Here is a 16,242-nt window from a genome sequence, read left to right on the forward strand (position 1 = left end):
ACTGAACATAATGAAGCAGTTGCTAAAATGACAAAGTCCACCTTAGGAAGCTTTAATAGAAGTAGATCCTGCAGATCACAGACATAACTGTCCTGGTCAGAACCCATGTGGACGATTATGTCCAATTCTGGGCACAATAGTCCAAAATAGGATGATGATCAATAAAAGCAAGTTCAAAAGACAGTCACTGAAATGGATTGTGGTTTGGAAACCAAGTCTTTTGACAAATGGTTAAAAGATCTGGATGCATTTAGCCTGCAGAAAAGATGAATGTGGGGAGATATGATTGCAGTCTTCAAATATCTGAAGGATTTTTGCATAGGAGAGAGACTAAACATATTCTTTATTGACTCAAAAGATAGGAATAATATTAGTAGATTAAAATAACTAGAAATCAGGTTCAGATGTACCTGATTATAAGAGTTGTCAGATAGGGCAAGCCAAACTGCCACATGCCATGCCATAGGTCTTCAAAAAAGACTGTTATTTATCTGTAAGTGGCTCTTGCACTGACCAAGAGGTTGGACTAGATGCCCTCCAACACAATTACTGAATCATAGAATTGTAATTGACCTTAGAGGGCATTTAGTGAAACCTTGTTCTGATGTTTGGCATTATTAAAAATATTCTGTTTAGAAACTGAGTTCTAAGAGAAGAGAGCTGCTAAATATTATTAAAATATGCAAAAAGAAAAAGAAGGTCTGAGGAAATTGTAATTAAAACCTTTCTTCTCCTGAAGACAAAAGGCTATCAAAAGGTGTTTATCTCTTGGTGCCAAAACTGTAAATGGGAATTTTTTTCATTCAAGATAAATCTGGAAAGGCTTCATTTTTTTGCTTATCCATATTAGACAAGCTACTGTTATAATCATGTTTCACATCTACTTTCCGAAAATAGACACAAGTCAGGTCTGGAAGAAATAGGGGAAATTAACAACATATTGGGAAGGGGATTTTGCATCTTTATTAAAGAAAGCACCAATATACAACCTAAATTCAAGTACAAAAACAAATTAAAATAGAAAAATGAATAATAATATTCAGATGATGTATAGGAAAGGGCTAATTACATGGTGACTACAGAAAATCGTTTTGGCATCAATCACAAAAAATGGTTTGCGATTTTCTTCTTTGAAAATTGGGTTTGTCTGTCTGTTTGTTTATTTGTTTACTTCTTCCTTTTAATTTAGCACTTTGGGGTTTCCTAGTGATCTCCCATGAAAGCATTAGCTAAGTCTAACTCTGCTTAGCTTTTTGGTGATTAGCCAAGGATGCCTAAGTGCTCCCATCTTCTGCTGTATTCATGAACTTGAGGAGAAATATAAATATTCTAAGCATCTATATTTAAAACTTCTATCCAAGATGACACTTTTATAGATGAAAGTAATCTGTTAGAAGAACATTATTAGTGTAGATAATTCATAGGTTCAGCTTTAAATTAATGTGTTCTTCCTTGTCATAATATTCCTTAAAAGGAAAGAGAACAAAAGATGTTAGCGTCAAAAGGGGGCGGGGGAACCAAACTAGTCTGAAAGCATTCTTAGAAATTTATTTGGGTGTTCAACTTAGATATCTTAGATTAGTTTGGTCTAGTGATTAGGCCCCAGACTAGAAAGCAGGAAATCTTGAGTCCCACCTAAGCCATGAAAGCTAGCTGGGTGACCTTGGGCCAATCACTCTCTCTTAACCCTATTTACCTCACAGGGTTCTTGTTATGAATAAAATAGGAGGAGGAAGAAGTACTAACTATGTTCACCACCTTGAGTTACTTGTAAAAATAATAAAACTGGGATATAAATAGATAAAATTAAAAAGAATAGCCTAGCCTAGTACAGGATTATAAACAAGTTTCAGAAAGGTTATAAATGTGTGCTATTCTTGTCGACCAGTACTTGTAATGTTATGGGTTTTTGGATCTCCTATTGCTTTCTCCTTTTTTCCTTGTATAGAGCCAGGCTGAAGCACACTACAAGGGGAACCGCCACGCCCGCCGAGTAAAGGGAATCGAAGCAGCCAGAACGCGGCAGAAAGAATCGGGACCTCGGGAGGGAGACAAGCCAGGATCTGCAGGCAGTCCATCCTCCAGCACCGGGGAGAGTGATTCTGACCGCACAGGTTCTAAACTTCTTCTTTCATTACAAGTGTGCTCCCTACCATCTAAGGGTTTCCGGAAGAACATTGTGTGTGTGTTTGAGAGAGAGAGAGGGTTTCTGTATTGTCCAAAAACGTTGAACCGATTTTCAAGACTTTTCTGTGAATCTGTTGCACCAGAATGTACTCCAGAATTTCTAAGTTCCAGACTGGTTTGTTTGGGATTTGAGGAAAATGAAGAGGTATTCCCAGGCCAGAGCATAGGAAGAGGAGAGTTTTCAGACCAGTCCTAGGTGCCTGTTTTCTTCCCTTGCCGGAAGGGCGGATAAGCCTTTTCTCCTTCTGCCATAGAGTCAGTTCTGGGGAAACTAAAACAAACATTGATAATGTTGGCTAGGAAAGAAATACAGGGCTCTGGGCACTACCCACATTCTGCTTCAATTACAGAGTTCAATAAGACCTTAGCTGTATTTTGCATCAATTACAGGGTTGAGGGTGAAACCTTTGTGCTAAAGGGAAGGAGGGGGAGGTTAGATCTGACATCCTGTCTTTGACGTTGTGCCTGTCCTCCTGATGATGGGAACTTGAGCTGCCTTCTCGGTCCGAGTGACCGCTGAGCAAGCGGGTAATTAAATCGCATCTAATTAAACATTGATTACGGCTCCAATGGCTGGTGGAAATGGAGCTGGGGCTGCAGCCAGCATACTTGCCTGGGGAACTCTGCCTCCCAGCTTCAGAAGAGGGGGATTTTGGAGATTTGCAAGAGAGTGACTAGCCTCATCTATAGCATTTCTGATGCAGGATTGCAGCTAAGCAGCATAGCCAATCCACTAGATTTGGAGGCAGGGGATGAAGGAATAGGGAAGACAAGGGAAATGGGGAGGGGAGAGAACCAACTTGTTAGGACTAACAGCTGCTTTTATAAATATGAGGCAAGCTGTTTTTGCGGACAGCAGAGGATTAGAGGAAGTGTGTCATTCCACATAGAGGCTTTTAAAAAAAAATAGCAGAGCCTTTTCCAAGGATGGAGTGAGATTGTGTGCTCTTTCTCTATGTATACAGGGAATCCTTGTTTAGCAGCCACAATTGGGGCCAGCAACTCAGTTATTAAGCGAAAAGAGTTGCTAAGTGAAACTGTGACTGTGCTTTTGATGTTTCTTCAGCTTTCCTTTCTTTAGAGACCTGCAAAGGTCATAAAGGCAAGGATTGGCCATCAAGTTAATGCAAACAGTCACTAAACGAGACCTACCTGTATTATCCTGTGTAAAAGCTACGTACAATTGCAGTACTTTACAAAAAATCGCTGAATTAATAGGCAAAATCTGAGGCATCACTTGAAGGAGTTTGAGAATCACGACTGCAAAAATTGGCAAATTCCATATTGAGAATTATTAGAGAGAGAGATTTGAAAACTGAACTGTCTGTGTGGCAACACTATACAAATTTCAATAGTTTCCGTCATTGCATCACACAAAGGATTTTTTTTTGTGTGTGCATTGAGGCAAGAAATGTGGTCGCTAAGAGTCAATGCAAACTTGATGGCACATAATTAAGATGAAGAAAAGTAGAACCAAAATAATCAAGCCATTAGAGCGCATCTGCAAGGGAAGTTCTAAATTTGGAGTGTTTTCATTCAAGAAAACACAGTTGAAGAGAAGCTTTGAGGGAGTATTGTAAAATTATGCATGATGGGACTGCAGTGGGAAAAGGAGTGGGTTTTTTTCCTCATCATATAAGAAACTGAGATCATCCAGTAAAACTGACCAGAAGGCGATTCAGGAGAAATCACTTTTAAAAGGAAGATATATATACTTGCCAATATGTCTTACTTTAAAAGATAAGCTTAAAAGTAAAAACAATGCAGGAGCTAAAAATAAACATATCCAGAAGTGAATAGTCTTGCAAATGTAGAATTATTTTAAATGGAAATTTAATCTGCATGCCAACTTATCACCATAACTTGGTGAGGAAATTTTGAGTAAATTTGCCCATTCTTACTTTGTTGAGGAAGCACTTTTAAAAGCACATTTTATTATGCTCTTTAGAATAGAGTCCAGAAACAGGACAAAGATTAGAGGATTTGTCCCAAAACAATTGTGAATGGTGACAGGTAGGCTTAGAATAAGTGACCAGCAAATTATAACAACTGTGCCCCTGAAAATGTAAAACAAGAGATACCAGGAGAAATATCCTACTGGAGAGAGATTTCTGACAGTTGAAACAGTTTGTCAATTGCTAAAGGTATATATTTGAAGCTAATCAACTATGAGGGTTACTGCAGTTGTGAATCCTGTCCTAACTGGATTAGACTAAATCACTTATCTCCAACTTTGGCTCCTTCCAAATGAGTGGATTTCAGCTCCCAGGATTCCCAGGTGTTTATGGCCACTGCTGAGGATTCTCAGAGTTGAAGTTTGCACATGGGAAAGTCACCTAGATTGGAGAAGGCTGATCTAGATACTTTCTAAAGCAGGAGTGTCAAACAGGCAGCCCGTGGGCCGGATGCATCATGCTCAGGCCAGGCCCACCCCAGCTCCGTGAATGGGAAAAATGTCACAAAAATGTCACATGACAGCAATGTGACGCAACAAGTTTGACACCCATGCTCTAAAGTCTCTTCCAATCTTAAAGTTCTGTCAGAGAGCATGTCCCAGGCTACCATGTAATCAGTGGTAGCCTCCAGATGTCTGGAGCAAAACTATCAAGATAAAGGAGCTTTTTTAATTTAAGTAACTACCATGATACGTGTTACCTCATATTACTCTACATTTTTCCCTCTTTATGTGTATATGTTGTTTTCTCCATGGTTTACAAAACTAGTTAAAATATGCAAAATAGAACCAGAGTATTGGAACCACATGAAACAACTAATGAAACAACAACAGTAATTCATGGCTGCCTAAGGAAAAGTCGTCCCCCCCCCCCCAAATGCCTGAACACCATCAGTGAATAAACCCAACAAAGCCCTCTTAAGATTTTTCTTTCTATGGTTTTCCAACATTTCTTGTATTCAAAACTCCAAGACTTTTGCTTGTAAAAAAATCAAAAGCAAAGTTTTATCATCCAGATTTTAAAATGATGGTTAGATTTTGCCTTTGAGTGCAATTCTGTTTCACTGATACAGCAAGATAATGTTTATAGTGGGCAATGTAAAATTCATGAGATGTCTCTCAGATATTTGAGGGGAGGAATCCTAATTTTGAAAAGGTTCTGTCCCGGCCACTTTTAATTGAAAAAAGGTTAGACAAGAACTCATGGGAAAGACTTCTTCCAGAGATGCTGAAGGCTCCTGTCAATCAGAACAGATGATCCTGGGCTAAATCAATCAGTAATGCGATCTGTCATAAGACGCTATAAAACGCATGCCTTTCCTTCTGAGAGAACTGGAAGTGTGATATGTCGTCTGCTAACTCACCAGCTATGCAGATGAGCTAGAAATGAACGCAGGCTGAAACACAATAGTCAGAGTTCTGGATAGATTGGATGCCCTGCATGGTTGTGTCCATCTCTTGAAATAATCCCAATGGAGAACTCAAGGACTGTGATATTTCAAATACTTCAGGGTGAATCTGTCTTATAAAGAATGGGCATGAAAGGGGTTCATTAAACAGAAGACTCATTTCTGTTTCTTTCCAAGTGTAAGGCCTTGGGGTCACCATCGAGGTCTTCCTGGGTCGAAACCATTGCTCTTCAGGGTGAGGACATCCAACCTGTGCATCTTTGTTTGAGTTTGTGTCAGTCAGGACACCTGAACCATGTATTGTAAATGGCAGGTGCTTCTATCTGTACCTCTAGAACAGTGGTTCGGTTCCCAACCTTTTTTGGCAATGCCCCACCTAAGCATCTCTAAAATCCTGATTCCCCCCCCCCTCCCCGGTGACATATAATTCTTACTTTACTCAAAAAGTGAACTCTACTCACAAGGAGGAAGCCTAAAAGGCCATTAACTTGGTTTAAACAAGGATCAAATTGCCCCCATTAAAAATCAAATTGCTCCCCTGTGGGGCATGGGCCCCACGTTGGGAACCACTGATTTAGAACCATAACAGGCAACCGTATCATAGGAAGAGTTGCTTTCTGTGACGATTAACAAGAAAAAGGTGGCAATGTCCTAATATCACAGAAACAAGAAAGTTCTGCAGCAGAGAATTACATTTCATCTGGCCAACATTATCCATACAACTTATTTCTTTAGTTTTTCCTGGAAAACAGCAGGAAAAAACAAACACTTTTTTACCAGGTCACTCCTACATTTCCACAAGTTGCCCAGCTCCATTGAGAAGCATGGGGCTGTTTGGTGACATCAGACTAACCTAATCTGCCTCTGTGACCCCTTTCCTATTTTGAGCACAAGGAAGGAATCTGATACTTGTTTAGTCCAGGGATCCAGTCTTGTAAGTCCAGCGTCCCTCTTGTGTAAGAGTGCCAGTTGTCTCTGATGTATGGCTGTTTCCCCAGTGAAATTTTGCTGAGAACTTAATGAAAGCTTCCTCCTGCTGTTTGGTTCAGCAAAGGCCTCCTCATTTTCAACCTTGTATGTTTTAGAAGTGATACACTGATAAAACACCAACGATCATAGAGTGTTTGATAACATTGAGGACTGTAGTCCGTCTCAGCTGGATGGCATTCGTTCAGGGAAAGCTGGATTTGAGGAGCAGATTTGGACTGGGGTCCCTGATGTAAACCCTTACCTGGCCATCAAACTCATCCAGGGCTAGTCTAATCCACCTTACAAAACTGTGGGGAATTATTTACACTGCTTTGAAGGGAGACAGGATGGCCATACATTTGTTTGTTTTCCCGAGTGTCCATCCCCCAATGACTGGGCAGGCGCACAACAAAACAGTATTTTAAAACCACACACACAAAGACAGTTGTACGAGGGCAAATAAATAAATAAAAATGAATCGGCTAACATACCTTGGTACAATCTCCATAACAAATTCATACCCCATCCTAGCTCAGAGCCTGAGGAAACAACCAGATCTTCTGGAAAGTCAGCAGGGTTGGCACTGTCTGGGCCTTGGGGAGATGCTGCTTCAAAGAATGGGCACTGCCACAGAGAAAGTGAGCCTGCTGTGTCCCTTAAGGTTGCTTGAGACCTGAAACATGCCAACCAGTGGTTGGATTCAAATTTTTTACTACTGATTCTATGGGCGTGGCTTTGTGGGTGTGGTGTGGCTTTGTGGGTGTGGCTTTGTGGGCGTGGCAGAGGAAAGATACTTCAAAATCCCCGTTCCCTCCCCACTCCAGTAACCTGCTTTCCAGCTCCGTTCTCCTGTTCAGGGCAACAAAAGAAGATCAGCTGGGAGGCAGCGTGGGCGGGGCCAGCCTGTTTGCCAGTTCTCTGAACTACTCAAAATTTCCGCTACCGGTTCTCCAGAACCTGTCAGAACTGGCTGAATACCACCTCTGATGCCAACCCCATTGGATTGTATAGGCGAAATAGAAGCAATTAGAGAAAGTCCCTCAAATATCCAAGTTCTATGCCATGCAAGGTTTGTAGGTGATGAGCAGAACTTTGAATTGAAGCCAGGAAGTTCACTACTAACCTTTGCAACTCACATAGCACAGTTGTTACCTGGCCCTACTGAGGATGCCCTTAACGACTTATGTCACTGAATCCTGGACCAGCTGTAACTTCTAAGTGGTCCTCAATGACAGCCCCGAACAAATTGCATTGCAATAGATCATATGTGAGATGACAAGAGTACAAGTGACTGTTGAGATACATTGCCACTGTTCTAGTTTGTGACTTTTTTAGATTATTGGGGGGAGAGGGGGAGAGCAGGGGTGAAATGCTACTGGTTCGGACTGGTTCGCCCAAACCAGTGGTAAAAAAAATGCTACCGGTTCAGGTGAACCAGTATTTCCGACGATCAGCTGTGACGTGTGATTTATATTAGCTAGAATCATCAGATTTCCTGCTTTCTAGCTAAACTAAATCATGTGGCAGAGCGGATTCTTCCCCCTTGCTGTTCTACTTACCTTTGTAGGGGCGCTCGGTAGTAGGCTGCCCCTCCCCCTGCCCAGACGTCATCACATCCCATTTTTAACACTCTGCGCATGCACAGAAGGTCCTGCGCATACATGGAGGTAGCACATCCGCTCACATTTGCGAACCAGTAGCGAAGGTAAGTTGATTTCACCCCTGGGTGAGAGCCTTAGTTCTAGTAAATAAACACATAATGAGTTCATTGAACTTCGCTTGTATGCACAGAACAAACCTTATTTGCATTACAGACCACATTTGTTTGTTTTTTTCCTTCTCCCAATAGGTATTTTGAAGTAGTTGAAGGTAGGCTTGGATCTGCCTTAAACCCATGTTTAAAACAGCTATATAGAGCAAACATTTCGTGGGTGACTTGCGCTCATTTTTTTCCTCTTTGTAAGGTGTTTCTTACATCTGTGTGGAGTTCAAGGCGGCAGTCTGCTCCTCACTGGAATGACAAGTTCTAGGAAACACTTGGCAGAGATGCAGTGGTTGTCTGGAGAATGAAGAATTTATAGGGAGAGTTACTCAGGGTTGCTGGTTCGCAGCCACCAATGACCTCAGAGCTCGATGGACTTTTCCTTTCCTCTTCCCTCCCTCCCTCCTTCCCTTCGTTACGCAAGAGACCCTGTGTTTTTCATTGAGGATTCAGACTCAGCGGGTGGGGGAGGCAGCAAGACCAATGAGAAGAGTGATGCAGAGTAAAAGGGCATATCTTACCCAGAAAGCCCCAACACTCCTCAGAAGCGTTCTTATGTCTTCTCTGGTGAGGCTGGGCTGGGCATCATGTCATGACAATTCCAGGCAGGAAATCTGTGTTCTTTCTTTTGCTTGAGACTTGTTACACACTGTGCTTTTGGACACATATGCACCCCCACAAAGAACTGCTCCCAGTAAACACAACATTCTAGACATTCTAGCCCCTCCTAGTCCATATGTGCACTACGCCTGTCTTAATTCATCATCTTGGCTATTCTGCTTTAAAACTTTCTAAAGAGCCATTAGCCCCTTTCTCTCCTTGCTGGATCCACACTGCACAGGTCGTCCTTGACTTACAGCAGTTCATTTAGTGACCCTTTTAAAGTTACAATGGTACTGAAAAAAGTGACTTAGAATAACTCTATTGTCACTTTGAATCAGTGGTGGGTTCCAGATCCTGTTCCAACCGGTATGGTTGGAACAGGCCTGGTGGCGTCCACATGGACGTACTCAGCACGTGCACACACGTGCAGCGCGCGCATGCATCTTAGCGCCTCTGTGACGCTCCAGCTGCTCAGCGGAGCATCGTGCAGCTGCTGTACACGCCGTGCGCGGAAGCGCCCAAAACTTTAAAAACCGGTAAGGAGCTTGTGCGGGCGGGTGGGCCTTCTGGAGCACTGTACCTGAACGGTATCTGGTGCTCCAGGCAGGCTCCGGTACGCCCGCCTGCAACCCACTACTGCTTTGAATGTCCGCTAATCAGCATCCATTAAAATGAAAATTTGCTGCATACAGCTCTCAAAGCGTCATCACCTCCAATATACACTTATGCCCATTTTTCACACTTATTTCGGCATCCATATGATCAAAAGTCAGATGCTTGGCAACTGGTTCATATTTATGACTGTTGCAGTGCCTCGGGGTCATATGATCACCTTTCGCAACCTTCTGACAAGCAAAGTCAATGGGGAAGCCAGATTCACTTAACAACTATATTACTAGCTTAAAGTTATTTTTTCATCACTATCACTGAACAAGACCCATTTGTATTATCCTCTGTGAAAGTTACATATGACGGCAATTACAGGTACTCCTCGAGTTACAACAGTTTATTTAGTGACCATTCAAAATTACAACAGTACTGAAAAAAGTGACTTCTTCAGAATTATGACCTTTGAAGCATCCCCATGATCATGTGATCAAAATTCAGGTGCTTGGCAATTGGTTCATACATACGGCCTTTGCTGTGTCCCAAGGTCATGGGATCACCTGGTGCAAACTTCTGACAAGGAAAGTCAATGGGAAAGCCAGATTCACTTAACAACCAGGTTACTAACTTATCAACTGCAGGGATTCACTTAATAACTGTGGCAAGAAAGGTTGCAAAATGGGGCAAAACTCACTTAACAAATGTTTTACTTAAGAACAGAAATTTTGGGCTCAATTGTGGTCATAAGTCGAGGACTACTTGTAATTAAATTTAAGCCCACGAAACTCCAATCTCCAGCCCGTTTATTGCCAGTAGCTGTCTCCTGCCTCTCTACTGGGGTCTTATTTGTATGGTTTTTAGGTTGAGGTGTAGGATTTGCCCTTTTGTTTCTGGTGAAGTGTCGCATACAGGTTCACAAAGTTAGTCATTCTCTGCTAAACATCAGTAATTCCCCTTTTCCTATCCCCAATTTGCATATCATCCAGTTTTCCCTAAAATAAAGAGAGCCTCTCATGTTAAGACGGCCATGAAACTCTGGCAGTGATTTACATATGAGCTTGCTGTACTAAGAAAGGGAGAAAGGTTTAGCGAGAGCCTGAAGCCTGTGTGCTTACAGAGATAAAAGGGAACTGGATGATTAAGCGAGCTACTGTCTTACGAATGCTTTCCTAAAAAAGCCACTGACCATCACTGAAGCTTAGATCTGGGATCGTCATCCATATTGTTGTTGTTAATGACTTGGAAGAAGAGGTGGAGCAAATGCTTATCAAATTTGCAAATGACTCAAAATTGGGTTGGATAGCTACTACCATGGAATATACACACCCCAAAATGAAAAGCTTTCTCAATAGGTTAGAAAAATGGAATGTGGTTTATCAGGGACTGTTGCAAAGCATTCACTCAGGGAACCAAAATCAAATGTACTGATTATAGGAAGGAATTTGCATTCCCCCCGCACCCAGTCCAACCAAAGACATGAAGGGGATTGGATGACTCTGTCCATCTCTCTATCAATCAGCAGCGTAAGTCTGTAAAAACTGAGCACAGTGGGACTAAGTTTGGCATGTGTGGGGAAGAGACGCTGGGAAAAGGAAGACTGAGTCTAAAAATGGTGTGATCAGATTGGGAATTATTCCAGGAACCTCAAAGGTTAAAAAAGGTTGACACAAACTTGAAAAGGTTCAGAAAGAGTGACAAGAGTGATCAAGAGACTTCAAAATAAAGCCTATGAAGAAAGACAGAAGGAATGTTTAACCTTGAGAATACTGAATGGAAGTATAATTCATGTATTGATTATAAGAGCCATGGTGGTGCAGTGCTTAGATTGCAGTACTGCAGGCTAATTCTGTTGACTGCCAACAGTTTGATCCTCACCAGCTCAAGATTGATTCAGTCTTCCATCCTTCCGAGGTCAGTAAAATGAGGAACCCAGATGGTTGGGGGCAATGTGCTGACTCTGTAAACAGCTTAGAGGGCTGTAAAACACCGTGCAGCGGTACTAGTGGTGGTTACTACCAGTTCAGTAGTGGTTTGGCAGCCTAGGTCACGAACCGGCAGTGACCCAGGCCTGCCACACCCCTGAACTGGTTCTCCAGGCTGTGCCTACCGTGCCACCATCTTAGTTTTTGCTTATGAGCATAATGATTTTTATTGTACTGTGCATGCATGCACAACACACATCAAGCTCGTGCAGCATGTGTGAAGCATGCATGCACTGCGCCCCCATGAGCGAACTGGCAGTAATGACTGCTGAAACCCACCCTTAAGCGGTACATAAGTCTAAGTGCTATTGCTAAGTGCAATACGTGACAGAATCCTTTTTGACTCCTAGTGACCATTAGATAGTTTTCCTCCATGAAGAAAATATAATAACACTCATTAAATAACTGAAAGTGCTTGACACCTGTTGTCAATTATGAAAAAATAGGCATGTTCCGGAGCACAGAATGTTAAATAATAATTTTATATTATAGGAAGGCAGATTCCAATTGTACATTAGGGAAAAAAAATCCCAACAATGCAGTTTGACAGTGAAACCAATTACCGTACTCACAGTTGTGGCAGACTGCTCCATTAAATGCGTTCTAAAAGAGGTCATATGACAATATACTGGCCATGTTTTATTTTGTATTCTTGTGTTAAGCAGGAGGTTGGACTCCGTCTAAAAGGCCTTTCCAACTCAGTGATTCCGTGAGTGAATAAATATGCCTAGGATTGCACTGTCCATGAATTGAAAGCAATGAAATGAGTTTGCAACTAGCTTAAATGATACTGAGAGGTTGGTAACATATAAGTTTAGATAGTGTCTTCAGCTGCCAATTCTAAGGTTTGCTTGTTTATTGCATAATAATCAAGAAGATAAATATTTTCTCTTGATTTTATTGCTGTATTGGACCAACTTCACCTGACTAATTTCAGCTGGCACAAATGCCATTGAAAAGCAAAGGCCAAGTACTGAGCTTGATAAGTTTAAGGCCGGGGTCTTTGATGAGCCAGTTTTTGTGGTGTGGATAACTGATTGTATTTATTAATCTTTTCTGGTATAAAGTGATGAAAAAGCTTCCTCTATTAAAGTTTGGCCTACCCTGAAGCCGGTTCAAGGGCACAGGGTTACCCTGAGTCTAGGAAAAAGTTAGAAGTAAAATGAAGTTAAAGAAGTTAAAAGTATCGGAATTCTACCAGAGTAAAAATGTGCACAATATTATTTGGGTTCCTCTGATCTATCAGAAAATAATTGTTGTGATTTACTTAGCCAATAGTGTGGTTATGACCACACACACCACACAATTAGGATTGTACAGGCACACTTGAACATTAATATTGTTCTGGAAGTATTTAACTGAAAACAGTCATATTTCCTCAGCCTATGTCCAGAACAGCACATTGCTAAATAAATTGCATAAATGTGTTTATAGTAAGAGGTTTGAATTTCTGTCTTCAATGCTAGATCCACAGGGAAGGAAGGGATAGAGTGGAATACTGTAACTCCATGGTCCAGCGACAAGAAATCCTCCTGATCATATTTCCTTCTGTTTTTTAGAATTAAGACTGAGAACTGCCTTTCAATTATCAAGGACATTTCCACAACCAAAACAGAATCCATTTTTTTAAAAATCTGAAAATTGGGGTCCTCCAGAGATTGAATTAGGCTCAGATATTTTTCCAATGCTGTTTTTCTTCTTCCACTTCGAACCCTGAACTGGTGTCTGTATAATGACTTTATGAGAGAGAGGAAAGAAAAGGCTGTGGTTGGGACCGGAAGTCTTGCATTTCAGCTTTTGTTCATTTCTCCCACGTTTTTTCCTTTTTGGAGAAAATGGGCAGCCAGGGATTAATAAGGTGGGAGTCCTTTTTCTGCTTGTGTATAAATTAAAACCATATGTAAATTGGCAGCCTTGCTAATTCTGCCTATATGGATATACAGGAAGTTCGTGCTCTGCAGTCACATGCACGAACTTACATATATTGTATATGCACAATCATATCCCTCTCTTTAATATATATACACATCCCTTCTAATGTATACATGATGAGAGACTAATTAAAATAAATGAATGCTATGGAATGTCAGGAATCTAGAAGCTGTACCAAGTCAAACTCTTCGTTTTCCGTTACAATCACAGCTATGAAGTTAAGTTTCAAGGAATGGAGAGGAAACTAAGGTAGGGATTGAGGAATCTGATCCTCCATTTATTACTGAAATATACCTTCCAGGATAGTCTCCACTTTGTTACCTTTGTACAGATACAGTAAAAAGAGTTGCCTGAGTTTATTTTAGTTTTTTAAATTCTGAGCTTGGAGGTCTTCTAGTCCAACCCCTGCCCAACCAGGAGACCTTATGCCATTGTGGACAAATGGCTGTCCAATCTCTTCTTTAAAACCTCCAGTGATGGAGCACCCACAGTTTCAAGTTGCTATTAACATAAAGGAACAGAGCTAGTTTAAAAAAAAAAAAAAAAAAAACAGCAATCCTTGCATATTGCTGGAACTAGTTTCAACATCCACTTAAATTCTAAGTCTGGATGCATAGTTGCAAAAAAAAAGATGCATTAATAGATATATAGAAAGAAGAATTTTAGCAGGTGATCTTGTGCTGCTGAGAGATGGAAGGTGAATTTGGAAACTGTGCTGGCATTCCCTCTTCTCAGTAGTTTAATAGCAGATACTTTTTAATAGCAGACACCTCCTTACTAGTTTTAATCCTTGTCTCTTTCCATTTAAAGATTTAACTTATTTATTCCCTGGACTGCAACATCCTCCCTCATCTTATTTATTGACTGTAGCTTCAGCAGTGTGAAACCAGAGTTATGATTCTAATGGAAGAAGTGGTCCATAAACTCAGCAGTTGAGGTGGTTGGGTACCAATGATTCACCTGCCTTGTGAAGATGGGCCCAAAAAGGCACCATGCTCACTAGTGTCTTCCAGCACTGCCAGCCCTATATGCCAAGCTCCAAGGAGTTTTTTCTTTTATTTTGTGGCTACATTAATGACATAATTGGAGCAGGGTGAGAGTAATTTGGAGCAGATACCTAGCTCCATGTCACTTTTTATCCTGATGATCTGGATTGAGCTGATCTGGGCAAACCAAGCAGGTATCTACCAAAGCCCAGAATCTGTCAATAGCAAACCCCAATTCTAATTGTTCCAAACTGGATCTAATAATAACTCACTGATTTCCAGCAAATGAGAGCAAGAACCATGAATTGTGGCATTACAGAGAATGGGGGGCAGAGCTCAAGGAAAGGAGTAGTAGGCAGTTTCATGATGCAGGAGGTGCTCTGGGTTAGTGTTGATAATAGTGGGGTGGCTCCCATGTGTAGAGGAATTGCTAGCACTGCTTCTTTTTCTAGTATGCCGAGAAGGGTTTCATGACATGGATAATGAATGAAGGACATCTTTGTTCATGAATTGTAATTTTTTTTATTAGTTGGTTAAAATATAAAATACAAAGAAAAAGGAAAATAATGGGAAGGAAAGGGAGGAAAAGCGGAAGAGGAAAGAAAGTGTACGTAAACAGGGGAAAAATAAAGAATAGCATTGACTTCTGACTCTTTTTATTGCGCTAGCATAAGATAATAACACACAGTCCCAACTTTTTCCGTCTATATAGTAATATTTATATTTGTATTTATTAGTTTGTCAAACATGTACAAGGTTGCAAGTATAAATATAAACATGGATATAAACAAAAGAAATGAATACAAATAGATGGGGATAGTAGGACAGGGATGGTAGGCATGCTGGTGCGCTTATGCACACCTCCTTTACGGACCTCTTAGGAATGGGGTGAGGTCCACGGTAGACAATTTAAGGTTAAAGCTGTGAGGGTTAGAGGATGTAACAACGGAGTCAGAGAATTCTGTTGTTACATCCTCTATATACAGTATATACTAATAGTTATATAATAAATATATAAATAAATATATACTAAACATTTCTATAACAACAAACCTATCTAATCAGTAAAACCCAAAGTCAGTTTCATTTTTTTCCACTTCAAGCACAAAGTCCAAAAGTGGTTTCCAAGTGGAAACAAAGTTAGAATATCTTTATTTGGAGAGAGACTTGTAGGTCCAGTTTTCACAGAAAAGATTTTCACTGCATGTTTTGGACCAGGCAGTACTTCTCCTTTCTCAGAGTTAGCTTTTGGAGGGGGGGGGAGTTTAAGGTAAGAGAGGTACCAAGGGAAGGATTGAATGGAAAGTTGTACTCATCTTGGTTTGCTCTTGGCCGTTCAAACAAGAATATCACCTATTTGAAAAGGACTGACACAAAATCTCCTCCGCCCCAGAGTTGACCTGGAAATTCCTCTGAGCTCTTTTGAGGCCTAAAGAGCAGTCTGCTTTTCTATATTTTATTTAATCCTCTTTTAAAGTTATATACATCATTGGTTCATTCACATGTGTCATGGCACAACATTCAGTTAGGTGATTTGAAAAAAAAAAGTCACCTGATCCTTAATCACCTGAAGTCTTAATTATGGTTCAGTCCTTGAGTTGAGCCCTAGGATGTTTTTGCTGACAAAGCTCGGTCACAGAGCACACACAGAGTGACATGTAAAAGTGTGGTTTAGCGCTCACTGCCAGTCCACCCACAAAGAGTTTCAGGGCATCTTCCAAACCACTCCCTTAGTCTTGCTTTCCCAGAATTGAGGGAGATTACAGAAGGTGAAGTGTGGGTCACAATGTGAATGGTGTGGCGTGAGAATTTTAAACTCCTTTTTTTGCTCAGCTCTTGAATACCAATCAAA

General features: G+C 40.9%; 1 protein-coding gene across 5 annotated transcripts in view; it reads left to right on the top strand.

Moving 5' to 3' along the window:
* ZNF385A (zinc finger protein 385A) overlaps nt 1-16,242 on the top strand; it is a 172,465-nt gene that overhangs the window by 115,538 nt on the left and 40,685 nt on the right. For all 5 annotated transcript variants that reach the window (XM_087710493.1, XM_087710494.1, XM_087710495.1 and 2 more), the window contains one exon: nt 1,949-2,114. In XM_087710493.1, the coding sequence (XP_087566619.1) occupies nt 1,949-2,114 (166 nt within the window). The remainder of the gene's footprint in view (nt 1-1,948; nt 2,115-16,242) is intronic.

This window comes from Thamnophis sirtalis, unplaced genomic scaffold (genome assembly GCF_051295495.1).
Source record: "Thamnophis sirtalis isolate CommonGarterSnake01/CBP01778 unplaced genomic scaffold, rThaSir2_p1.2 scaffold_3, whole genome shotgun sequence".
NCBI lineage: Eukaryota > Metazoa > Chordata > Lepidosauria > Squamata > Natricidae > Thamnophis > Thamnophis sirtalis.